The sequence below is a fragment of the Leptinotarsa decemlineata genome, unplaced genomic scaffold, assembly GCF_025532065.1.
Source record: "Leptinotarsa decemlineata unplaced genomic scaffold, Ldec_3_MD MMD2_tig00026336_RagTag_RagTag, whole genome shotgun sequence".
NCBI classification, from domain to species: Eukaryota; Metazoa; Arthropoda; class Insecta; order Coleoptera; family Chrysomelidae; genus Leptinotarsa; species Leptinotarsa decemlineata.
The window spans coordinates 11,864,127-11,890,889 of record NW_027412692.1 but is presented as its reverse complement, the minus strand read 5'-3'; the positions used below and the strand labels follow the sequence as shown (position 1 = coordinate 11,890,889).

General features: G+C 32.2%; 2 protein-coding genes across 12 annotated transcripts in view; one reads left to right on the top strand and one right to left on the bottom strand.

Annotated features, from left to right (window-relative positions):
- The window catches only part of sgg (glycogen synthase kinase 3 beta homolog shaggy), a 70,744-nt gene extending 55,228 nt beyond the window's left edge, over nt 1-15,516 (top strand). For 8 of the 10 annotated variants that reach the window (XM_023169455.2, XM_074183340.1, XM_023169480.2 and 5 more), the window contains 2 exons: nt 2,539-2,743; nt 10,007-15,516. In XM_023169455.2, coding sequence (XP_023025223.1) covers nt 2,539-2,743; nt 10,007-10,161 — 360 coding nt within the window. In that variant the 3' untranslated portion in view covers nt 10,162-15,516. The remainder of the gene's footprint in view (nt 1-2,538; nt 2,744-10,006) is intronic. The other 2 variants (XM_023169471.2, XM_074183338.1) reach the window with 1 other exon arrangement.
- Nucleotides 15,517-20,548: 5,032 nt separating this feature from the next.
- On the bottom strand, nt 20,549-26,544 carry LOC111513216 (leucine-rich repeat-containing protein 58). Of its 2 annotated transcripts, XM_023169380.2 has the most exons (5): nt 26,117-26,544; nt 25,420-25,963; nt 23,091-23,307; nt 22,714-22,903; nt 20,549-21,073 (listed from the first exon to the last, which is right to left on the bottom strand). In XM_023169380.2, the coding sequence occupies exons 2-5, from the start codon at nt 25,902-25,904 to the stop codon at nt 20,895-20,897; spliced, it is 1,071 nt and encodes a 356-aa protein (XP_023025148.2). In that variant the 5' UTR covers nt 25,905-25,963; nt 26,117-26,544; the 3' UTR covers nt 20,549-20,894. The 2 variants fall into 2 exon arrangements, with proteins under 2 accessions (XP_023025148.2, XP_023025154.2); XM_023169386.2 differs by lacking the exon at nt 26,117-26,544 and having other exon boundaries at nt 25,420-26,110.
- Between the last annotated feature and the right edge of the window lie 219 nt (nt 26,545-26,763).

The following is a 26,763-nucleotide window of genomic DNA, read 5'->3' as shown; positions in this document are numbered from 1 at the left end:
AAATACTGTGAGAAACTCGCCATAGTGAGTTTCTACCAGTATTAGTTCTCAATAAATAGAAAATTTAAGTATACTGAAGCATCATTATATTAACGAAACTGTTGCAAGACTTATGTATACTTGATCTTATTGGATTGTGTCAAAAATAGCATTCATGTGTTTTGCAGTTAATGCTGACAAGAATGTCGATGCCGTTTGAGACCACAAATCATCAAAAAATACGCGTAAGTCTCGAGAAGTGTTGATAGCTGCCCCCATTTTTACTAATCGGTTCATACATACACACACACATCTTCATCGTCATCATCGCCTGTGTTTTTAGTTTTCTTTTTTGTTACGTAACTCACAGGCTGCTTTGTTTTATAATTTTCACGTGAAGGCTGACACTTTAGTGTACACTTGTTTTTAAGTTATGGATTGTGGTGATGTTATTTACAGATATGGGTATATTTTTTGTTGAATCAATGGTAACTACATATCTTGAATTTTGACTAAAAATATTTGGACTCAACCTGAGAAATCTTCATTAAAACCTCAATTAGTCTGAGCATTATAGCTGACAGTGGTTCTACCGAAACTTTATATTGGCCAAACCGGAAAAACTTTTTCCAACAGAATAAAAGACCATACAAGTAGTTTCTTGGACTAAAAGACCAATTCAACATTTGCAAACCATTTTTTGACAGAGGAGCCCGAGTTCAATCACGATTATGAAGTATTGCATTTGGAAGAGAAAGGTTCTAAACTCAACCTTTTTGAATGCTTAGAAAATTAATAGATTAAAAAAATTTGGGATTGCTCAATGATCAAATATATTTGAATTGTTTCCCTTTATTGAAATAAGTTTGCACTGATGAAATTGATAATTAAGATAGATCTTGAAAGTAAGTGTCTCAGATAAAACTTGTATTCATTATTCTCCAGTTCAATGAGTTGTTCCTAGAAAGATGAATATTTTATGTAATGAATTTCTTATGTACAAATTTGTAGGGTAGTAATTGTCATTAGAATTTAAATAACTATAACTGTTTCATAAGAAATGAAAATGTGCATTCTATTGATACCAGGTACAAGATAGACTTTCATATGCCATATTGTAAAAATGCACAATTCCACCAATGTAATAGGGCTCAGATCACTTGAACTGAAAAACTCTAGTACCATCCACAGCTTCAAAATTACACTTAAGTCTTTCCTACTAGAGAAAACCTATTACTTCCTTCAGGAAATGATTGAATAATAAAATAAAAATTTCAATGAATGTATTACTCTTAGTAAATTGTCTTATTTTTAGTTTTACTTTTAAGCTCTTTTCTGACTGATCCTACACAGTGTACCTTTTTGATTGTCATACAGGATAATGAAAATTATTATTATTATTAAAAGCATGTTTCAGAATTTGTTTAGACAGTATTGTGACGTCTGAAGATGCTCTTGTATAGCGAAACATGTGTCGCTGTCCACTGTCAAATGGAAATCTCACAATGAAGTCTTTTTTGAATATGTTAACATATTTTTATCAGATCTATCATATTTTTATATATTTTTCAGTTTGTGAACGAAAAAATATATATAAAGAGTATTGCTCAGCTAAATTCAAGTTATTACTATACTATATTATTGAATCTTTCCTAACAGATCCCCAACAAATAGTAACTATTAACAAACATGGTCGAACACGCAAATCTGAGAATGTGACAGTGAAAGTAGGAGTACCCCAAGGAAGCATTGTGGGTCCCTTGTTATTTATTATCTATATAAACAATTTATGTTATCATTCAAACACACATAATTCACTATGATGACACTAATTTATTAATAGGCAGTGAAACATACCCTGAAGTAGTAAAAACAGGTATGGAAATGTTTAATGATACAAAAAAATGGTTCACTAGGAATAGTTAATTTTGAATGTATCTAAACTAACTAGGACTAAATATTGATGAATTCTTGAAATGGAACAAACAGGTTGATTATGCAGCTAACAAATTGAGCAAAATTTCGTATGGACTAAAATATCTCGACAAAGAATTAGTAAAAATTTTATATTTTTCCAATTTTGAGTCTGTAGCTAGATATGGGACTATATTTTGGGGAAGCAATAGTAATATAAATAAAATATTTGTAATCCAGAAAAGAGCAATCAAAAATAATGGGATAATGATGATATATGCTCTTTATATTTATGAATGCTTAGTGTTTGTATTAAAAAATAGGCATCTGTTCTTCAACAATAGTAAACAACATTCCTATGGAACAAGATGAAATGATTTCGTTCTCCCTATACATAGGTTAACCATAACAGAAAAACTCCTCATTACATGTCAATGGAGCTGTACAATAAATTGCCTAATCGAATCAAAGATTTGAGGAGCATAAAGAAATCTAAGAAAGAAATAAAAGTCTTTTTCTTTTTTTTTTGTTGACATTATTTCATTCTATGTTGTCTGTGTACAAGCTGTAATAGTCGGCATATTTTTTAAATAAAGATTATTATTATTATATACTCGTTTGATTCTATGATAACGTTCATTGTAGGTGCGTGTTTTGTTCCAGGTCTTCAGAGCGAGAACTCCTCCAGAAGCCATTGAATTAGTGGCCAGACTGCTGGAATATACCCCATCTTCGAGGATTAGCCCCTTGCAAGCTTGTGCACATCCTTTTTTCAACGAGTTGAGGGAACCGAACACCCGCCTGCCTAGCGGAAGCGAATTACCACCTTTGTTCAATTTCACAGATCACGGTGAGTGATTCATTCTCATAAATTTTATTACTACCATTACATCTCTGAAATAATTTTAAAGGTCACTAAACTGAAAAAACCTCAAGATACCTACACTGAAATAATTGAAATGAATAATCTCTCATTTTTGCATGAGATTTTCCAACATAATTAGGATCGATTGAATCTGTATTGAAAAACATTTTTGGACATTTTTTCGATTTTTTTTCTAAAAATTTTATCTGTCTTCTCTAGCGAGGTACCTCAAGAATCTGTCCTCGACCGTTTGATCTTTTTTTTTCAAGATTTATATTAGCTTCACCTGTATGTATGTATGTTTGTAACTCTCAAGCTCGAGATCTGTATTTGACAGAATTACCGACATTATTGCTTGATTTATTCGCGGGCAGATGGCGCTGTATGTAATCTTGATATATTAACATTATTGCTTGATCTATTCGCGGGCAGATGGCGCTATATGAAAATATCAATGGTCATTTTTCTAAACAATATACGGCTGATTGATCCCAAAGTTTAGATAGTTTAAAAAGGCTAAAAAACGCGATTTTATAGCATACGAAACTAAAAAATTGAAAATTAAATATAGCTTAAAAACTAAAAAACACGCTTTTAAAGAACATCGAACTAAAAAGTTAAAACTATTTTCTTAAATTAGCTAAAAACAATAACGAACAAAAAATACTATTACTATTGAGAAAAAAGCGTGGTGTTTTGTGCCATATTTTTTGTATATCAAGTGCCTGTCGCTTTTTTCACAATAATAGTATTTTTCGTTCGTTATTGTTTTAAGGTTATTTTAAAAAAATATTTTAACTTTTTAGTTCGATGTTCTTTAAAAGCGTGTTTTTTAAACTATATTTATTATCGCCTATTAATGACCTTGCTGATATTTCTATAGAAGGTAAATACACAATCTTTGCTGATGACACGTCTGAACTTTGGCAAAACAATAATGTTGATGCATTGCAAATAAATATTCAAAATGACTTGGTAAAAGTGAAGCAACGGTGTGATGTAAATTTATTGTCTTCTAATGTAATAAAAACAAATTTAATTTCTTTCGAATGCCATTTAGATCAAATATATCTTGATGAGCAAATCATTAACTATAAACAAGAGAATGATAGATAGACATATACTTTATTGTCCAAGAAAATACAATTTTATTGACAAAGCTTGTTAAAAAATCTGGTATATACGAGTATAACACGTCAAAGAATGAAAGAAAAGAAACAATTCAAAAACACAAATACCCAGAAACACAATTTGAGCCAAACTAAGTTCACATATCTAATAGATAAAATATAACAATAGAAAATAAAATTTAACAAAGTTTGTAGACAAAATAGTTTGTATAGTCCCAACTTCTAAATCACTAGAAATAGTTTCTTTCATATTAGAAGTATTTTTTTCATGCTGCCAAAGAAGCGTGGTGTCATCCGCAAAGATTGTAATATAATGTGTTAAAACAGTTGTCACTGTTAGGCAACTTGTAATACATATGAGATACTACAAGTTGGCAACACGGGACAATCATGGTTAACGCGGGTTATGTTGACCGGGCATGACTACAAACATGTGCTCATGATCACAATATCTAATGTTATATGTTATACAATAAACTACCAACGTTGAACGCTAGTTGTGTTATTTATAATCTTTTGGCCAGATTATACATGGTGTCAGGTAGTGCTTTTGGTAATGTGAGCCCGCTAGATTAGAATCAGTTGAATAAAATGGAAAACTTGTTTCGTCCACCAGAGCCGCTTGTGCTAGATGGCTGCATTGCAGAGAATTGGAGAAAATTTTCGCAAAAATTTGATCTGTTGTTAACGGCCTCAAACTTGGTATCGAAGCCTGAAGAAACCAAAATTGCTGTCTTCCTAAATCTTGTAGGGGATGACGGCCTTGAACTGCACAATAGTTTCAACTATACAACTCAAGAAAAAGAGACCCTAGAGGGTATAAAGAAGAAATTTGAAGAATACTGTTCCCCGACTGCTAATGTTATTTTTGAGCGCTACAAATTTAACAGTATTACGCAGAAAGAAAATCAGCCCTTCGATAGTTTTTTAACCGAACTCAGAAAAGCAATTAAAACCACTGAATATAAAGATCAAGATGACATGATCAGAGATCGAGTAGTTATGGGTATTTGGGATAAGACCACGCAGGAGAGACTGCTTCGAGAAAGCAGATTAACCCTGAATAAAGCCATAGAGTTTTGTCGAGCTACATAAGTAAGTAAATCACAAGCTAGAGTACTGCAAAGTGAATTGCAAGTAGATACAGTTAGATACAAACGTGATGAACTTGAGAGAGAAAAAATTTCTTGTAAGTACTGTGGATATAAACATTTGAGAAGTAACAAGTGTCCAGCATTAGGCAAAACTTGTGCAAAATGCCAGGGTAAAAACCATTTTGCAGCAGTTTGTCATAAGAATTTCAAGGTGAAGAATGAAAATCAGAGACATAGTGTGGTAAAACAAAAAGTGTGTGAGATTAAAAGAAGCAAGAATGAAAACAATTCAGATTCGGCCAGTGACAGTGGAGAGTTTTTTATTGATTCAGTGAGCTTAATTAGCACTGTAACTAAGAAGATAGAGCAAAATCGTGAAGAAGAAAGAGTCTGGAGTCAAAATGTAGCAGTAGAGAACAGAGGACAGGTAAACTTTAAACTAGACACAGGTGCTGAGGTTAGTGTTTTACCTTTGCATGTAATGAGAAAGTGTAAACTTGATAAACAGATGAAACCAACAAATGTCACTTTAGTTTCATATGGAAGTAATAGTTTTAAACTTAAGCCCCTTGGTGAGGTTAGTTTGTCATGTGTGGCAAATGGAAATAAAGCTCTTGTACATTTTATTATTGTTGATGCTGAAGGACAACTACCCTTACTAGGGCTACCAGGTTGTATATCGTTAAGGTTAATTAAACGATTAGCAAGTATTAGTTCTAACTCAAATGTGGTATTCAATTGTTTAGATGATGTTACTAAAGTGTACAAGCGAGCCTTTGATGGCCTGGGTTCATTTCCCAAGGAACATAAAATCTGTTTGAAAAGTGATGCTATACCACATATTCAGCCACCCAGGAGAGTGCCAAGATCTTTGCATGATAAGCTTAAGTTAAAACTAGAGCAGTTAGAAACTCAGGGTGTAATTAAAAAACTTGATGAACCTACTGAGTGGCTGAATCCGTTAGTCATAGTTGAGAAACCCAACGGTGACCTACGGTTATGTTTAGATCCTAAACATTTAAACAAAGCTATACAACGAGAACATTATTTAATTCCTACAGCAGAGGAGATTGCTGTTAAATTATGTGATAAAGAATATTTCACAGTTCTTGATATGAAAGATGGTTATTTCCAAATAAAAATTGATGACCAAAGCTCAGCGTATACTGCTTTTGGTACACCATTTGGTCGGTATAAGTTTCTAAGATTGCCCTTTGGCATCAGTTCAGCCCCAGAAGTCTTCCAAAAAAAGAACTTTGAAATATTTGGTGATTTGGAAAATGTCGGAGTGTACTTTGATGACTTAATTATTACAGGTAAAAATGAACAAGAACATGATTATAACTTACAACTTGTACTAGAGCGCGCCTTAAAATATAACATTAAATTTAACAGTTCCAAAATTCAATTCAAGTCTAAGTCAGTTAAGTTTATGGGACAAATATATTCAAAGAATGGAGTTGAGCCAAATAAAACCTATGTTAAAGCAATTCTGGATTTACCCAGTCCAAGTAATAAAAGTGATTTACTAAGAATTCTTGGCATGGCTAAATACTTGAGTAGATTTGTCCCAAATATGTCTAAAGTAACAGCTCCCTTAAGAAATCTAACTAAGCAAGATGTTCAGTGGGAGTGGAATAATTGCCATCAGCAATCTCTCGCTGAACTTAAACATTTACTTGTGTCTGCCCCCATTCTGAGCTTTTTTAACTCTGAAAAAGGTATAGAAATTGAAACAGATGCCTCGAAAGATGGCTTAGGTGCTTGCCTCATACAGGATGGACATCCTGTTGCGTTTGCCTCGCGGAGCCTTAGTAAAACTGAACAAAAGTATGCGCAGATCGAAAAAGAAATGCTGGCAATAGTGTTCGCGATACAAAAATTTCATTTTTTTATTTATGGGTTGAAGGTTAAAGTTAACACAGATCATAAACCGCTTGAGAGTATATTTAAAAAAGACCTGGCATGTATTTCACCACGCTTGCAAAGAATGAGGCTGAGGTTACTTAATTATGATTTGTTAGTGACCTACAAGCCAGGAAAATATCTGTTTATTGCTGACACATTATCCAGGGCATTTTTGTGTGAAGCAGGTCTAAAGTCAGACCGAGAATTTAATTTTGCCGTACATTCGGTAATAAAAAACATTCCCATGGCTGACGAGCGAAAAAGTCAATTTAGAAAAGAGGTGGAAAACGATTTACAGTTGAAAATTGTGTCTGACTTCTGTTCTAGTGGATGGCCTGAGAATAAACATGATGTACCTGACTTCGCCAGACAGTATTTCAAAATAAAAGATAGTTTAAGTTTTGTTGATGGACTATTACTTTTGTCTGACAAAATTGTAGTACCCCATAACCTTCGGTTTGATATGCTAAAACGGTTACATGAAGGCCATGTTGGCATAGAAAAAGCAAAATCCAGAGCCCGTCAAATATTTTATTGGCCAGGCATGAATGATGACATAGAGCACCATACAAAAAAGTGTAAGGTGTGTGAAGCCAACTCAAACAAACAACAAAAAGAAACTTTGATGCAGTACCCAATGCCTGAACGCCCTTGGGAAAGGCTTGGGATCGACATTTTTACATATGCTGGTAGGAGTTATTTAGTAGTATTTGATTCATTTTCAAACTGGTTGGAACTACGTGACATTAAAGAAAAGTCAATCAAATCAGTAATTAAATCTCTAAAAAATATATACTCCGTTTTTGGTTCGCCCGATTTTGTGAGTTGTGATAATATACCGTTTAACAGTTTTGAATTCAGAGAGTTTGCGAAGGAATGGAATTTCAAAATACTTACCAGAAGCCCATACTACCCACGTTCCAATGGCCTTGCCGAAAAAGGGGTAGGGATAGGAAAGAATATTGTTAAAAAATCATTAGAGTCTGGTGGTGACATTGAGGTTGCATTATTACAGTATCGCAACTCGCCCCTTAAATTCGTAGGTTATTCCCCATCTCAACTTCTGATGAGTAAAATTTGTAAAACCAAAATACCTATTTGCGCAGAGTTATTAAAGCCTAGACTGTGTGAAAACATAAAGGAAAAGTTTTTAATTAAACGTCAAACATATACAGACCAGTACAATAAAAATTCTAGAGATTTAAGACCTTTATATAGAGGTAGTGATGTAACAGTTTATAATCATGTCCAGAAAAAGTGGGAACCTAGTCAGATTGTTGAGATTAGAGACTCTCCGAGATCATACATTGTTACTGATCAATTTGGAAATTGTGTAAGACGAAATCGAGTTGATTTGAGAAAATCATTAAATACATTTGTACCGACAAAGGAATCCACTTCATCAGGACATGTAGAAGATCCTTTGTCCAGTAAAACAGATTGTAATACAAACGACCAGCCCTACATTTCTCAAAAACCTGAGTTTGTAGATATCACCCCTAGCTTTGATGGCTCAATTCAGAATAAAATAAATCCTAAACCTGTATTAGAAACGCATAAGACATCTAGGTCTGGTCGTCGAATCAAGTCGCCTTGTCGGCTTAATTTGTAATGGGGGAGGATGTAATATAATGTGTTAAAACAGTTGTCACTGTTAGGCAACTTGTAATACATATGAGATACTACAAGTTGGCAACACGGGACAATCATGGTTAACGCGGGTTATGTTGACCGGGCATGACTACAAACATGTGCTCATGATCACAATATCTAATGTTATATGTTATACAATAAACTACCAACGTTGAACGCTAGTTGTGTTATTTATAATCTTTTGGCCAGATTATACAAAGATCGTAAAAATTCCTTGAATTGTGAGTAACAAGGTCATTTACATAAATAAGGAAAAGAATCGGGCTCAGTACTGATCCTTGTGGAACGCCGCATAAGATGTCCTTAGTGTGTGATAGTTTTTCGTTTGATCTTACTAACTGTAAGACCTGAACCAGTCATTACACACTCCTCTAAATCCATAGTAGTTCAACTTTTGCAAAAGAAGTTCATGATTTACACAATCAAATCCTTGGAGAAATCGCAGAATACTGTAGTTACGACCTCACCATTGTTGAGACGTGTGTAGACATGTTCAAGAAAGGAAAAGATTGCATCATTTGTGCTTTTTGCCTTCTGAAAGCCAAATTGACAGTTGATTAATATATTGTATTTATAAAGAAAAGCTGATACCCTTTTTTTCACCATTTTTCCTATGATTTTTGAGAGTGTTGAGAGTATGGAGATAGGTCTGAAGTTATTTGGATCTTCTGCATTACCACCTTTGAAAATAGGGAGTTCTAAAGACTTTATATTGACAATAAATTGAACTTTGGATTGCAAATCAGCCAGTTTCTTTTTTCAGTGCATCATGTACTAGCTTTTTCATTTTAGATACAGTTTGCCTCTTGTAAAGAAAATACAAGGAAAATATTGTGTTACGGTTAAGGTATGTTACCCGTCTTACAATATCAATCTTCCTATTCCTTCAACATCACGCATCAGGAATTTATTGTTTTATAATGAAAAAAAAACTGTTTAACCATCTTCCCCTCTCGATGAGAAAAATATCCAATGACACACTTTTTCACAAGAAAGTGAAGAACCCCTATTAGAAATATTTTAGCGTGTTGATATTTTACTGTAAATGTTTATTTTGACCTGTGTATGAATGTGTGTATATGTTTGTAAATATGTATATTTATATTTCCTAAACACTTTCAATTTTTAGGTGTGTTTTGGTTATATTATTGCTTAGTCTTATTTTATACGATTTGGTATGTTTATAAAATAATAATTAATAAGTGATTCCGATTAAAACTAACGATCTGAAACATTAATTCATTTATGAGATATAATTTTGACCTGTATTATATATGTATAACTATGTATTTATATATGATAATTTTTTCAATCTCTTTTTATACAAGCTTTGTCAGTAAGAGTGCATCTTGGAAAACGAAGTATATTTTGATTTCATTCGATAATCTGTGACCATATACATGTTGTTGCGTCTCACCGACATACGTGCTAAATGAAGGAATATCTATTGATTTCTGTTTCAGAATTGAGCATCCAACCGTCTCTCAATAACGTCTTGCTTCCACGCGGCACTCAAGACGCCTCCAGCAGTCCCGACGGAGCGACATCTTCAGGCATGGCGGAGGCTAGTGATTCGACGTCAGCCCCTCTCCAAGCAGCTGCGTCCGGTATAGCTTAGTTAGTTAATCCCCCCTTGTCTTTCGGCAACCATTGGTCTATCTTGGCCTCCCTATATTTAGCGATTGTGTGTGAGAGAGGACAGCTGTACTATAGAAATATTATCAATTAATATACGTGCGTTGTACAGATCTTGATTACTTGTTTGTACAGGGTGTACCAAAAACGAATGTACGCCTCAAGTCGTATCTGTGATTATTTTGTTGTCTGTCTGATCATTCTCTTTCAACGATCTAATTTAGTTATGGATATTAGATACTCGGTGCGAGGTTCTGTTTTCAAAAATACCGCCTTGAGTGAACTACTCCGTTTCGTCGGGTTATGTTTTGGGTGGGGGAAATTAGATTAGTGATGGAAAAATCATCAATATTCAATTCGAGGATATATTTGTTTTTGGTCCACCTCGTGAATGGCACTTTGTATTCGAATGCCCGACCTCCCATCGTTTTCGAGACGTAAATTTCTACCATGCCAATTTAATGTCGAAGGTTTTTGTGAATTCGAGAAGGCGTATCGTATCGATGTATTGAAAAATCTGGTGGTGTTCTATTTCAATTTGAAAATTCAAATATATGTATATATATTTTTTTGTTATCGAGCTAATGATTTTCATTTTGTATATTTTTGGAAACGTCGTTTCCATTTATTTGTAAAATGTATTTTAATGATCATTATATCGGTTCCGATAATGTTAATTTTATTTATATTCGCACTTAGTGTACCAGGTTTTTCAATGAAATGATGAATAGTTGTAATATTTATATTGTTAGTCTCAATATAAAAAGAGGAAAAACAAAGTCGTAGAATTTTAACAGAAAAATTATAAGTTATTAGATCTTTTTATTATCAGTTTTCACTGTTGTATATTATAAGTGACTTTTAACAATATTTAATTTGGTGTTGATAATTTTAGGGTCACTCGTTTTGGTATCATTTGTTAATTGCGTTATGGGTAAAGACATACAAGCACCAGACATATATTCACAGTGTTCGGAATCAAAGTGGAATAAATATTTGTATGTCAAAACGTAAGCTATTTTATGATAGTCGTTGATGCTTCGAACAGATCCATATTGATGACGATAATAAAAATTATTGGAGTTCTTCAGGTTCTTATCAATTCTTTTTTCCTTGGAAAACGTATCTATTTCTTTGAAAAAGTTTCAGCGAATAAACCAGGAGCTTTTCCTACCAAAGTTTTGTGACAACTGCAAATTTCTGTCAGGATATTGGAATATTTTTAACTTTGCTCTACGCACATTTTGTGAAGAATCGGCGAATACTTTGTAAATATCCTAGTCTCAAACTAAATATGAGTAATAGCTTAATGATACATTGTACCAGTCTGTACTGTAACACTGCCGTAATATTTGGAGAGAATACCCGTTTGAAAAAAGTCACCTTCAGATACTGAATTTTATCAATTGAACATGAACATTCCTTTTCAGATTATTTCCTTCCACAAATCAATATTACAACATACTAAAATATGTCTAATGCTTGGGTTTGTAAATCAACAACCTGTTCGTAGTTTCAGGTTTTTAGGCCGTCCTCTGTTGGAAGAGGAGATGACTGCTCCTGACCAATCACACACTAGAGAGAGAGAGATACATTTAATCTTGTCGACAAACATTTTCTTGATGAAATGTAATGTATAACTGTATAATGTTGATAAACTCATATATATACACACATAGTGCGTGTATTGTATATATACATAAATAGTATATACATTGTGTATATACACAATATATTGTATGTATATACAGAGTTTGTGTCGAAGTAATCCTCAAAAAAAATCGTCCAATGTATAGTAAGCTTTTTTGACAATAATTGCCTTCAAGTTTCTCCAAAAAGATAGTAACGAAGTCACAGTTGAAATTACATGCGAGTTGTTCCGTCATTCCAATCTGGCACAGGCACAGGCATTCCTGTGGTCTTCCATAAAGCTGGTGCCCAAGTGTTGTTGATCTTCATTGTTTTTTCTTCCGGGTGAAATTGTAGTTACATTTGTAGTTGTTGTAGTTACAATTACATCAAAAACTAACAGGTTGCAAAAGACTGACAAGTGGATAAGAAGTTGGGTATCCACGAAGCGTGTCCTGTGCATGCTTTGCCACAGCTGATATTTCTCTGGTGTCTTGGTCTGCAGCCTCTTGGGCTCGACAGTCAATGTGGCTTGAAACCACGAACAATTTCACAACTCGGCAGCGAAATCCTGAACTTATTGGTCAATATTTGATGAAAATCCATGACAAATGTATTCAATAATACTAATTTATTAATCACAGTTATGCAATATTATAGTGTAGAATTTGCAATCGAGGCAATTAATTGAAGAACCTACTAAAGCGAATTTGTGGGTTAATTTTTCCATTCGTTAGAGCCAGTAATATTTGCTAGAGTATATAGATTGAACTTGAAACTAGAATACAGAAAATTGTACAGCCATCAAATAAAATAAAAGCATTAAAAAAAAATAAATATTAATGAGTATTTTTATTAACCATTCAAGAAATATAACGGCACAAGGGCTCCGTATTTAAATCTAACCTCAACACGCAGTAAAGTGTTATTAAATAAATTTTTCGAATACGATTAAACTTAGGAATTCTGAGGAAGTCCGTTTTAAAAAAGATGTCCTTCGAACAAACGCAGATTTGTAAGTTTCAATAGAAGACTAATGAAGTTCTAACAGATGAATTACCGAATATTTTAATCAAAAAACTTTTTTCCAAAATCTCGTTTTTGAAAATGTTTTAAAAATCTGGGGTTCAAGTAACAACTCGTGAGTGATAATTTGTGAAGCACATTTTCGCGGTTATGTGATTTTACTGGTGAAATATATCATTTGGAAACTTTAATGTCTAGGTTGGCAGTACAATTCTAAGTAATTTACACCTACTTTGGTCCCTTGAAATTGAAATTTCCCAGTAATTGTCTGTTACTATAATATTGCGACCGGTAAACTATAGGAGAAATTTAAGAAACCATAATTATTCGGAATCAACTAAAACAACAACAGGCAGTATGATTTTGAAGTAGCTTCAATTTATTTCTCCTCTTAGCCCCCGTTGCAAATCTCTGGGAACATTTATTTCTATCTTGGGGAATATTTTTTCAAATATAATACATGTGCTGTGTATGATTATTTGACATTCGTTTTTCAGAATAAAATTTGTACTGAGTGTTACTAAGTTTGAGAATTGAAAATGGATTCTTGGAAAAAAATCACGAAAAAAAGTTCAAACTCTTGAGGACCTAGAGGATCATCATGACCAAGGTTTTTGTGCATTATAGTCAAAATTTTCCTTGGAATTGCTACATCATTTGAGGATTTCAAAATATTCTGACAAAATAGTGCAATATTTTTGCTATATTTGCAGTCAATATTACATCGCAATTATTTTTTTCTTGTAAAGCTCATTTGGCTCATGCAAATACAGATCTTAATAAAAAAAACAATAATAATGATCTTTATTAATCCCAAGAAACAAGAACAGGGATTAAATTTAAAATGGTGATCAAATAAGTTATTTGAATACTAACACATCAATCAAATGTATACACATGTATGTGTATATATATATGTTAACTCGAAGATTCTCACGGATAAAGTATGATGAGCTGTTTTCTCGGGTTTTGCTCCGTGTTCTGTGTATTTCATTCCCATAAGGATTATTTTCACAACGTTTCGGTGATGTCCGGGTTTTTGTCAACAAGTCTGGTTGAAAATATATATATACATATATGTATATATATATATATATATATATATATATATATATATATATACAATAAATTATAATAGTAATTAAAAACAGAAAATGTAATATGGACATCAGAATTTCAGAACAACAAAATTTTCATTTCGTTTTGCCTATACAATAACTTCAAATTTATTGAATAAACATTGTCTCATGAGATGAGGGTTTTGGCCTAAGAGGATAAAGAATATTTCTAAAAATAATAGTTAAGAGTGTTATTTTCAGATGCCTAAATGAGTTTTGTAAAAAAATATTTTAGAATTGCCAAGTAAAATCGGCTCAAATGTAGAAAAAATATTTTTTTTAACTTGGAATATCTAAAATTCGTGAAATGGTTGAGAAGTTGAATTTGGTTAAATCTTCCGTTATAAATTTCTTCACTTGCTAAAAAAAAAGTGCTATAGGAGTATATACCACGACTGCTTCAATAATAATAACGATTAATTGGATAACAATATCAATTTTTCTTTAAAAACAATGGTTTTCTTACCCAATTTTCGAATTTAATTAAATTCTTCTTCAGGACTTGAAAAGAAATTTCTTCTTGTTCAAAATAGTTATATTTTCAACAAAAAGAAACTCCTTTTCAAGCCCAAAGAAGAATATGATTGAATTCGAAACGTTGCCAAGAAAGCCTTTTTTTTTAATGAAAAATTATTGAATCACCAAACTAGTTGATTATTATTAATAACAGTCTTCATTATTTTGGATCAGCAATTATAAATCATCACAAAAATGTTTTTAAAAATCTTGACAGTTTACCATATCAAAAGGTATGTTGTAATAAGGAGGTCATTTGTATAAATAAACATGTTATCGTTTTTCTAATGTAATTTAATGAATTACGTTCTTCATTGTGATGTGATAGAATTGAAAATTCGAATCAACCTGTTCATAGACTTTGTGCAACAACTGTATTTATTCTTCTTTGGTTGTAAACGACACTTGAATATTTGTCTTTTTCTTCAGTAGCTGAAGAAGAATTAGGTGTACTGAGGGTTAGACAAAAACCAGCCAGTAAAAGGGTGTGATAAGTAAGATAAAGATATTTACTCCAGACTCATGTGTACTTCTAGCTTATGCTTTAGAGAAAAACTGAGTGAGGAAAACCCACTGTTTAGAAATATTCATCGTTATTGCTTTCAAAAAAGTGCAATGCGTTCTAATTATTGGTACTTTTCACAATCCACGCCTCCAAAAATGGGAATTAGAAGTGTTTGGTAGATTTAAAATCCATTCTTCTGCACTTGTACGATATGGTTTTTTAAAATATAATGAACAGTTATGTGAAAAGCGTAGTTTAATTAGTCTTCTGTTGAACAACAAAAGCTCGATTAAATCAACCTTTTCAGACTTCTACACTAGTGGTATTCTTTATTTCATTGGCATTTCGTTTGGAAATCATCAAAACGTTAGCACCAGCCCATTGAATGTATTGTAGTTTAAAATAATATGTAATTTGCATATAATTTTTAATTGTACATATATTATTTAAATTAAATGACATTATCAATTGTTGAAGGTATATTTTTTTGTGATTACAAGTAAATGCTCTAGAGTAGAAAGTCAAATATAACATATCAAATATTTTGGAGTGAATTTTATTTTTGCTTTCACAGAATTGGCAGGATTTTCTTGAGCAGTTGTTTCAAAATCTCTTCAGAGCACTTTTTATTTCAATAAAAGACGTAATACTTCTAATGTTCTATAAGAAGTGTTTTATTTTCTTCATTTCAATAGAAAATAAATGTTTCAAAAAAATCTCGAAACATACATCTTTCCCAACAACCCACATTGTACCGGAACCTACGGTGTAGGTAGTTGGGAAAGAACGAATATTTTCAGATTTCATTTGGAAATATTTATTTTCTAGTACGTATGTAGCTCTCCTAGATACAGTCTTCAGACATGGTTTGATCTCTTAAGAGTATAGGTACATGGATGTTTCTTCGCCGCTTGGGGCTTTGTTCACGAGATGAATCTGTTACTAGTTAACAATCTTTCCTGCACTAATGAAAGTAATACCTCGAAACTGGTCTGTAGGTGATCTACTTGAATATTTTCAGCATGTGGTCCTACTGCTGGATGAATGAGAAACATCTGGGAAACTAACCTGGGTGAGGTATTTTGCATAACTGTTGAATATAATTCAATATCCAGCGTGGTATAAGACAGGGAAGTAGTTGTTTTTCGGCAGGCATTTACCAGAACGTACGGTATATGTAGTTGGGGTAGATGAGTATTTCGAGATTTTATTTTGAAATATTTTCTAGTGTGCATGTATCTCTCCTCACTACAGTATTCAGACACGCTCTTCATTTTAACTCTGATGGTAGCAAATAATAATATTAATAGAATTTATTCATCCATCAAAGGTTATACAAGGCATTATACATACACACATGCATACCACTTATCCAACTAGTCAAGAAGGAAAAGACGGTAATCTACAAATAAATTGTAGAAGAAAATTTTTTAATTTATTTTTGAATAGAATGTCATTCAGATTCATATCTATCAAATCTCCTATTTTATTGAAACACTTGCTACCAATATGCTTTGGTGAATTTTCACAGACTGATAACCTTGAATAGGGTTGTCGAAGTTTTTCTTTATTCCTAGTATTATACATATGAGTGTCTTCATTCCTCATTAGTTCATTTTGTTTACGTTTTATGTACATAATCAGTCATATAACTATAACAAGAATATATAAACATGGGAGGGTTAGTATTTGGAGATTCTTGAATAAAGGTTTACATGTTGTGGTTGACATGACAAATTGTTCTTATTATCCTTTTTTTGAGATACAAATGCCCTTTCAAAGTGACAAGACGACCCCCAGAAGATCACGCCATATTGTAGAGTCGACTATACCATCCCAAAATATAATAGTCTCAAGATGTCTACTGATACAGTACCTCGCAGATTTATTATTATGTAGCATGTAGTGCTTAGTTTCAAACACACAGTATTTGTGTTCTTCCCATGTTAGCTTACTATCCAAAGTAACACCTACGAACTTGATGGTTTCTATAGATTGTATAGATTTACCAGATAAGGTTAAGTATACGTCATAATTTGGATTCATGTTTTTTTGCAAGAACCGGACATAATTGTTTTTTTTTCTATTCAGGCTGAGGCCATTTTCAAGGCTATACCTTTCTATTTCATTAGATGCCTTGTTACTTAATTTTGTTAATTGATCAATGTTATTGTGGACATCAAAATATTAGTGTCATCGGCATATATCATTTGATTTGCGAATTTACAGGTGTCTCAATGTCGCTCAGAAAAGCTACAAACAATAGTGGTCTCAGGATTGAACCCTGTGGAACCCCTGAATTTATTACGCTTGAATCTGACTTCACACCATTCACCACTGTCGTCTGGGGTCTGTTTGTTAAGTATGATGTTACCCATTGAAGCGGAACACCCCTAACCCCTTACCCTTCCAATTTCATGATAAACAAATGATGATGACTGAAGATTTTGATTCCTTAACATCTGGAAATGTTCCAGATGTGAAAGATTCATTTATTAAATATGATATCTGCTACAAGAGTACAGACAGATTTGAGAATTTTTCCATTTATGTTATCTATGCCAGCAGACTGTAGAAACACCAAAAGAATGGAAAATTTTGAACTCGGTTAGTATAAAAACAAAAAAAACACGTTAGACAAAACTGAGTTAGCTATATAACAACACTTGAGTTGGGGCTACATTAATAACTTGAAGGAACTGATCAAAATGTGAAGTTGTTTTCAAACAGTGCTATCACACCTACATAAGTTGAATCATGTATGCAAACCAATGAAACACTTTTTTCAAAATGCTAGTCATTGGTGTATGCTCCTAAATAATATCGAAATTGTATGTTCAGGTTGACCTAGTTTGGAAATGAAAAAACTTAAAGGGGTATTTTATTTTTTCCTGGCATTGCTATTTTTAATAACCCTGTAATATTACATGGTCGGATACAGAATTGAAAGATCTTTCAGATAAAATGTAACTCGGATAAAATAAAATTCTATTTTCATTTTAAATGTTTGACATGAATGTTTTTGTGGGGAGGGGGTGGCAAAGGGTTGCTGTTTACATAGAAAAGTGTAAAGTTGATGTGTTTCAACATTTTTCACAGTCTCATTATCAAATGACTTATCCGGATGGCTCGTTTTAGCCGGAATGCATTTTTATGTGAGTAATAAAAACAAATTCCATGTATATTGATTTGTTCTTGAGATAACAGTTCATTTTATCTTGCCAGCTCTCAAAATACAAACTTGTTTTCTGTGCAAAACATTTCTTCTTATCAAATATATATATATATATATATATATATATATATATATATATATATATATATATATATATATATATCTTATATGATCTTACATGAAAACACGCTCAATACATAAAGTGTAGCCAAAATAAAAAGAAAACGAATAATATATAGTCTCTAAACAAGGTCAATCCGAACAGCTGAATAAAATACTAATGTACCGAGGTCTGATAAATATTTACTAGTTGATACCGTCTAAAACCTCCCACATAAAAATAATAATTAGACCTCGTATGAGGTCCACGCCGCCAATGCTTCACTAAGAAACTGCCGACGTTCGGTAACTGTTTAGTTTTTGTCATTCGAAGGCAGCAATGGTAAAAATAAACTCTGAGGACTACTTTAAAAAAGTAATGGCTTTCTTGAATTTTCAGGGTTCTGCATAATATCCTATAAATAGTTTTCTTGAATATCCGTCTCTTCGTTCTTAATGATCTTAATCACATTGAGTTTGGCGGCTGGAAACTTTCAAGTGGCTATGAGGAATATATTGAAAATTCAATAAGAAATCAATCACAAATACCAGAAATGTTCAAATGTTGATTTCAAACTTTTTGATTGAGAATATTTTAGACACCAAAATTATTGAAAATGCAAACAGAATATTATAAGTAAACTGATAATCACAAACCAACTTTTTCTGAATTATTACTAAGGCAAACACAAAATATCATAAAATTTCATATGTGGAAAATTCACCTGAAAAACTTGACCTGTTACTTAGTAACAAATGAATCAAAGTGGCCTTTTAAATGAGGATACTGTTGGAAAATATTTTTTCTCCAAGTGAAACACTGAAACATCGCTAGATATACAATCTCACATAGTCCCTAGATGATATATTGGACAAGCCGGACGTTATCCAAAAACACGAGTTTTAGAACACGAGAGGTTCTGAAAAAACAACAGCCCTTGTTGATCACGAAAGCATGGCATATGTTTGGTTGTGAACATCCGACGATTTTAGATGTCCAACCATATTCATCTAAGAGACTTCTAAGCAAAATGATTCATATCCTCGAACACAGAAATAACATCTTTTTCATTCTGATTTTTCCTTAGATCAATGAAAACAGGTAACAACCTTATCAAACTTGTAGATGAAATCATTTGTTTGTTTCATGTCATTGTGTTAGTCTTGAAAATTTTGTTCGTTACGGTGCATGTAACACGTTTAATGATTTTTAAACTTACAGTTTCATCAGGATAAAACTACTTATTTTATTACGTCTTACAAATTAAAAACGACAGTTATAAAGTTTGTGGCAGGTACATTTTACAAAACTCATTGTTACAGAACCCTGAAGAAGGATGCAATTGAATTCGAAAAGTTGGCAGAGAAAAAAGATTGTTCATCTAAGATAATTTGATTCTGTTACTTAACAAATCTTTCTAGAAATGAGTACTTCAACTGAATATGCTACTTTGGAAATGTTCTGTTGTCAAAATTCTCATATTTTTTTCAACCTAGCCACTATTGTTAGTTTGAAAATTATTGTAAAACATACATTTCTTTCAAATTTAGTTTACTACTCGTTCTTTGAGAACAATTGAGTCCAACGTGGTAATTGTGGTTCAGCCTAGAATCACTGATGAGACCTCTAGTGGTTCAAAACAGGTTGTCTAAGGTTGGATCATGAATATTTTGTTTTTGGCTATAGGTTCATCTTTCAAATTAGGTTAATCAAATTTCATTCACCTTCAATAATATTATGTTGGAGTTAGGGAATATACTTTCTGTTATTTTTCAAAAAGAGGGCTTTAAAATAGAATTAGCGACAACCCTATAGGGATTAACGAGGTCTTACCTTTCGAAATGCGATTCATACCATGGAATCTAGACTACCTATACTATGAATGCATTCTTGCTTCTAAGGGTATTTTTCAATATTCATGGTTTGTTTTGTTAATCTGAAAAATAGCATCTTTGTGGGGGGAATTGTCATTGCTATTTCTTACTAGGGGTTGCTTTGCATCCCTGATAAAGCCCAGTGGCATTGAAGAAATGTCAGGTTCTAGTTTTTTCATTGAACTGAGAATTGCAAAGGTCAACGTTTCTAAAAAATGTATTCATCTGATTGCTCCTACCAGTGGTACAATCGATTCTATTATTTTTTTTATGTGACTTTCAAAATTTCAATCTTCCACAATTATTAGGCCTAAATATTTATTTTTCAACTTGGTTGATTGATTCGTTCTCAATTTTGAGATTTAGTTTTATATTGTTCATACTTTTCGTGGCAAATATTCATTAGTTTTGCAAATGAAAGAGGTACTCTTATGTCAAACGAGTCTAATCTTCCAAAGTTTCTAGCACTATAATTTCTTTATGAAACAATTATGAGAGATGGCTTATGAATGATGGAAAACTACCCCGTAACGGTTTAAAAATTCAATCATACAAAAATGATCACTCTGAATGTATTTCTTCATATTTTTGATATCCAATCTAGTATTCCAGTATTCAGAAATATGTAACTCTACTTTTGGGACTATACATTTCAAAATTGGTCCAATTTTTCAACCTCTAATCAGTCTGTTTTCCTATAAGAGTGATATATTTTTGTTGTAATATTGACGCATAAAATATTGAATATTCCGGAATTGGAGTTTGTATCATTTTCAACCCAGTAGAACTTTTTTCATCATGTGCGTTCGGAACGGTCTGTCGTAATTTTCTTCTCTCAATTCAGTATTGTTGGCGCACTTGGGCGAACACAAATATTGCAGTAACGGAATTCGATACTTCCCACAAAAATCTACAAACTTTATGTGTTCCACTCTGTTATCAAAATAAACACCTGGAAAATAAAAAATAAATTGAAATTATATATATATATATATATATATATATATATATATATATATATATATATATATATATATATATATATATATATATATATTATATAGTAAATTAGTAAAACTTCAATATTATATAGTAAATTAGTAAAACTTCAATATTATAAATTATCTACAGGCAGTCTTAAACTGATGAAGTCCTATCTGGACGACAGACAGCGAGCTGTTTACTTGAATGGCAAATTTACTAGCTTACTTCTTATTGAGTATGGAGTTCCCCAGGGGTCGATATTGGGACCGATCCTTTTCTTGATTTACTTCAATGATATAAGATTTAGTGACACAAGTGCTAACTTCGTGTTGTTTGCTGATGATACAACTGTATCAATTTCTGGAAATAATATTGATACTTTGCGTACCACATTCGAGGATACTCTGACAAATGTCAGTGAGTGGTTTGCCGTAAATAATCTTAAACTTAATGAAGATAAGAGCCAGTAATTTTTTCGTTGCGCGAAGTGCCAGATATCAGTAACCCTGAATATGTTAGGTTTCTAGGTGTATACATTGACCCCAAATTGACTTGGAATGTAAATATTGATAGACTTATAGTCAAAATATCCAAAAATACTTATCTCCTGAGGAACTTACAAAAAGCGGTATCAAAACCAGTTCTGAAAACAGCTTTCCATGGGATTATTCAATCTCACATATCGTATTCAGTACTTGTCTGGGGCCATGTGCCCAATGCATCAGATTTATTTGGCATCCAGAGAAGAGCAATTAGGATTCTTGATAACCTTTCTTACAGGCAAGACTGTAGAAGTAGCTTCATAAATAATAAAATACTTACACTTCCGTCATTATATATATATTGCAATGCCTGCTACATGTTAAAAAATATATAAGAGGTTATACTACACATGATGCAATCCACAGTTATAACACTCGAAATAATTCAAATCTGTATCCCCAGAACCATAGAGTCAACAGAACCAGAAGTGGCGTAAATTATTATGCTCCAAAAATGTATAATTCGCTTCCCCAAAATATCAAAAATCTACCTTTGAAGGAGTTCAAATACAGAATCAAAAATTTTTTAATTAAAAAAGCTTCTTATTCCTTAGATGAATAATTTAGTGATGGTTTTCGAGACATGTAATACCACTTAATCATATATATTTTAACTTGTTTTATATTTCTATTACATAGTTAGTTTGTTTTATTTGCACAAATGTATGTATATCTATAGTAATTGTCCATTTAACCATTCAAGTTATCTGAATATTTTATATTTTGTATTTATAGATAAGCAATATCTGTTATGACCTGTGTAAACTTTGTATTAGCACCAAATATATACTACTACTACTATACACACATATATACACATACGCACATATATACACATACGCTCATATATACACATAAGCACATATATACACATACGCACATATATACACATACACACATATATTTACTATAATTCTCGCCTTCTTTCACTTTAATACGCTCCGCTCATTCCTGTTTGCCATTCCTCCATTTTTGCTTTATATTATTTCAATACAGTCAACATCTCTATTTTTTATACTTATAACATAGTGCTGGCAACACAAAATTCCACAAAATATGGACTCACCTTGGCAGTGGGGATTTACACAGTGATGAGCGGTTTTCATATAATCTAAAAGAGTATGCGGAACATCATCTGGTGTGTAACTCACATTGTGAGATTTGACAGTTCTAGCAGATAGTTCCAGAAGGCTAGCTGGATTATAACTCATTTCACTAACAAATCTCACAACTAGAGGATTATCTCGTAAACTCAACTGAAAAAAATTAGCTATTAGTTGTTAATACGAATATAGCAAATATACTCTTTATATCTTCAAGATATTCAAGTATATATTACAAGACTTCTGGAGGTATCCAATTATAATTTTTAATCTTCAGGTGATGATATAGTTTTAATAGAAGATAAGTTCGAAAAAAGCTTGTGCTCAAATTAAGTCTCACCTCTGACAAATTTTTTAATGCAATAATTTCTGGTGGAAGAGTTCTGAGCTTGTTTTTGTGTAAGAGAAGCGATTTCAGTTTGTGCAAATTGGCTATGCTGGAAGGTAAATTTTCTATTTGATTGTCGCATAATACTAAGGCTTGCAAATGCTGTAGTTGTCCTAAACTCAAAGGCACTTCAGTCAATTGGTTTCCTCCGAAGTATACCACCTGCAAACTAACATAATTTGTTAATATATCAAAAGGAATCATCATCATTACTGAATTAAGTATACTGAAATTAAAGGTATTTCAAAACAAACACTACACTAACATTTATAGAATTAAAAAATATTAGATCCAATAAGTACTTAAAACAGAGGCTTGGTTTCTGTATACAAGGTTACTTATTTGAGGATTTTAGAGTATACAGATGTTTAAAAAAACAGTATTGCAAAAACCGAATTCGAATTACGGTAACATGTTTTGACATCAAATGGTAAAATAGTAGTGGAGTGCGAGATCTGTTAAAAAAATAAAGTGAATGTTCGAATTTCGCGGGCTACGTACATTCGATTAGCGTTTTTTTTTATGTTGGTATTGTGGAAAAACCATCGCATGAACATCGCTCAGGAACTGTTTGATGACAACACCGTAATCATGCCTCAGCCATCGTATTCACCAAATTTGGTCCTAGTGACTTTTTCCTGTTCCCAAAATTGAAGAAAACCATGAAAGGACGGCGTTTAGCGATGATTGAGAAGATTAAAAGTGAATCGCTGAGAGGACATACCAAAAAGTGCATATCAGAACCTCTTCGAGAATTGGAAAAAACGTTGACACAAGTATATTATATCTGAGAGGGACTACTTTGAAGGGGACATAATAGAAATTGATGAATAAATAAATATTTTTTAAGAAAAATGAAAATTCACCTCATTTTTTGAACAGACATCGAAAATACAACAACAAAATAATCAAAGATAGCGCTTCACTCAACAAAAATAGGATAATAAATTATTCATGATTATTTTACAATGTAAATTATGTACATGTGTCACACACATGGTTTTTATTGATAATGTTCAGAGAGCTAGAATGATATTTATCATGGTGTTCATTTTGGAGAGATCTGTGAAGGCAAAAAAAATACAAAGTCAATCAAATATAAAAAAGTTGCCTATAATTTCTCAAACAGCCAAGATATACATAGTGTACTGATAATATTGCTTGTTTTTTAAAAGACAAAGAATTGGATATAGCCTATAGAACAAATAATAATTTGAGTAAATTCATTGAAAACAATAAAGATGAAACTTCAGTATCAGATATATCGAGAGTATACAAGTTGACTTGTGGTTCTTAACCAAAATTTTATATTGGATAAACCAGAATAACTTTTTTCAAATGAATAAAAGAGCATATAAGTAGTTTTTTGAATAGAAAAACCAATTCAACATTTTCAAATCATTCTTTGACAGAGAGACATGAGTTCAATTACGATCATGACGTATTGCATTTGGAAGAGAAAGGTTCAAAACTCAATCTTTTGGAATGACTATGAATCAATAGATGTGAAAATTCGGGATTATTGCTCAATGATCAGATTGATTTGAATAGTTTTCCTTGGTTGAATCTAGTTTGCAATGAGGAAATTGGTAATCAGAACAGATCTTAAAAGTAAGTAAAATGAGGTCTCAGGTAAAACTTGTTTTCATTATTCTTCTATTCAAATTGTTCCTAGAACATATTGTATGTAATAGCATGTAGACATTACATAAAATTTGTCAGGTAATAATAGTCATTAGGATTCAAATTACTATAAAAACATGACTCAGAATTTTTTTAGTCAGTATTTTGAAGCCTGAAGATGCTGTTTTATAGCGAAACACGTGTCGCGACTGTGTAAACTTTCAAGTAAAAATCTCACATTAGAGTATGATTTTTCAGTACGTTGAACCATAATGTGAGTGGTGAATTTTAGTTGGATGATTTTTCATGATTTTTGCAACACCGGGCATATATAGAACTAGATATTGAAAAATAAATAGTTTAATAACTTCTGTTTATATATTATTGAAAACATTCAAAAGCTAGTATGATGTAAAATGCTTAGCAACCTTGAACCTAATTATCATGCCAATGAATCTCTTTCACCCATTCAGATAACAATTTAAAATATTATTGAATTTAACTATAAATAAAGGTGAATTTGTATGTCCTATCTTATAAAAAAAAGTGTATGACAAACAAAAATAATATGGAAATACTTACTTTCAAAATTACTATGAAAAAGAATGATAATACTTGGTATCAAATTTAAAATATCACAATGGATGTTAGGACTCACTTTTTCAGTTTCCATATACTTTTTGAAATTTGTTGCAATCCATTTCCGCCCATGTACAAAAACTTCAAATTCACAAATTCCAATATCTGTTCGGGAAAATGTGTTATCTGATTTCCGCTCAGATTCAACTCCTTCAGCGTCCCACATTTCGTGAAGTTCTTCGGTAAGGAGTTGTATTTCAAATTATTATTTTTGGCAACGAGTGTGGTCAGTGGCAAGTATTCCAGTAAATTTGGCAGTTCCACCAGTCCATTATTGCTTATATCCAAAACTCTTGTGTTTGAAAACCTCTTCAGATTATTTGGAAGAGATGAGAGTTGATTGTGGTGCAGTATCAGTTTTTCGATGTCCCGGAAGAGCTTCTTTTCACCAAAGTATTCTTCCAACTTCTTTTCAACAACTTGCGGTTCTTGAAGCAAATAAGCATAGTCCACTACTTTGTTACTATTCTCACTGTCACTACTATCCGATGTGTAATTTTCCATAGTTCTTTCAGGACACAGGGACTGTGAACCCAGTTTGATGAGGACTGAGAGAGTTGAAACTGTACAAGAAAGAGGCCAGTCACTGATATTTTATTATATTATACATCTATTATCCACTTTGATAACATTTAACCTTTCGCGTTAAATAAAGTATTTAACTTAATAGGCTTGCAAGATAAAATATATAGTTGCATGACATTTAAAATCCTTACCTCGATTCAACTAGAATACTGAGACAGTTCAGTGGCATTTCATTCAACAAATTCAGGTGTCTGATGTTTCAAAGTATTTCACAACCAGGATAATTTGATGGCCAAATATCGTCACACCTACCAATTTAGTAAATTGAATGGAGGGGCGAAGAACTATTTCTCCGGTAAAAAACAAGACTTTTTGAATAACATTAATAACAATTGAGATGACTTTGAAAAATTTAATAAGACTCTTCTGTGGTACAAATTATTGATCGTTCTCAACATTTTCAAAAATTTTCTTCAAAAAATTACAAAGAATCTTCAATAGCAGTGTGTGAGCTGAGGCTGAATTAAATATTTCAATTAGTTTCAATGTAATAATACAACAAGAGTTCCTTCACATGTTTTCTAGCTCTTTAAAAAAATAAAAACATATGAGGAGTGAAAAAAATGGAACATGTTAAAAACAAGAACAATGAAAACTGAAAAATAATGTTGAAAAGGTAATTAGCTGAAAATAACATCTGTTTATTCATTAATTATTATCGATGGAACACGGGATTTCCTTTAGGCACATGTATTTTTTTTCAATGATGGCCACACTGCGTATTTGTCGTTAGTGTCAATTGTCATAATATTAATATTGCCCATTTTTTAGTTTTATT

Bases quoted from the DNA above. Each gene is read 5' to 3' on its own strand.
- LOC111513216 (XM_023169380.2), bottom strand. From the start codon at position 25,904: ATGGAAAATTACACATCGGATAGTAGTGACAGTGAGAATAGTAACAAA. The intron at 22,904-23,090 runs GTGAGACTTAAT...AATTTTTTTCAG, and splicing joins CATTAAAAAATTTGTCAGAG to TTGAGTTTACGAGATAATCC. The intron at 21,074-22,713 runs GTGAGTCCATAT...TTTATTTTCCAG, and splicing joins TGTAAATCCCCACTGCCAAG to GTGTTTATTTTGATAACAGA.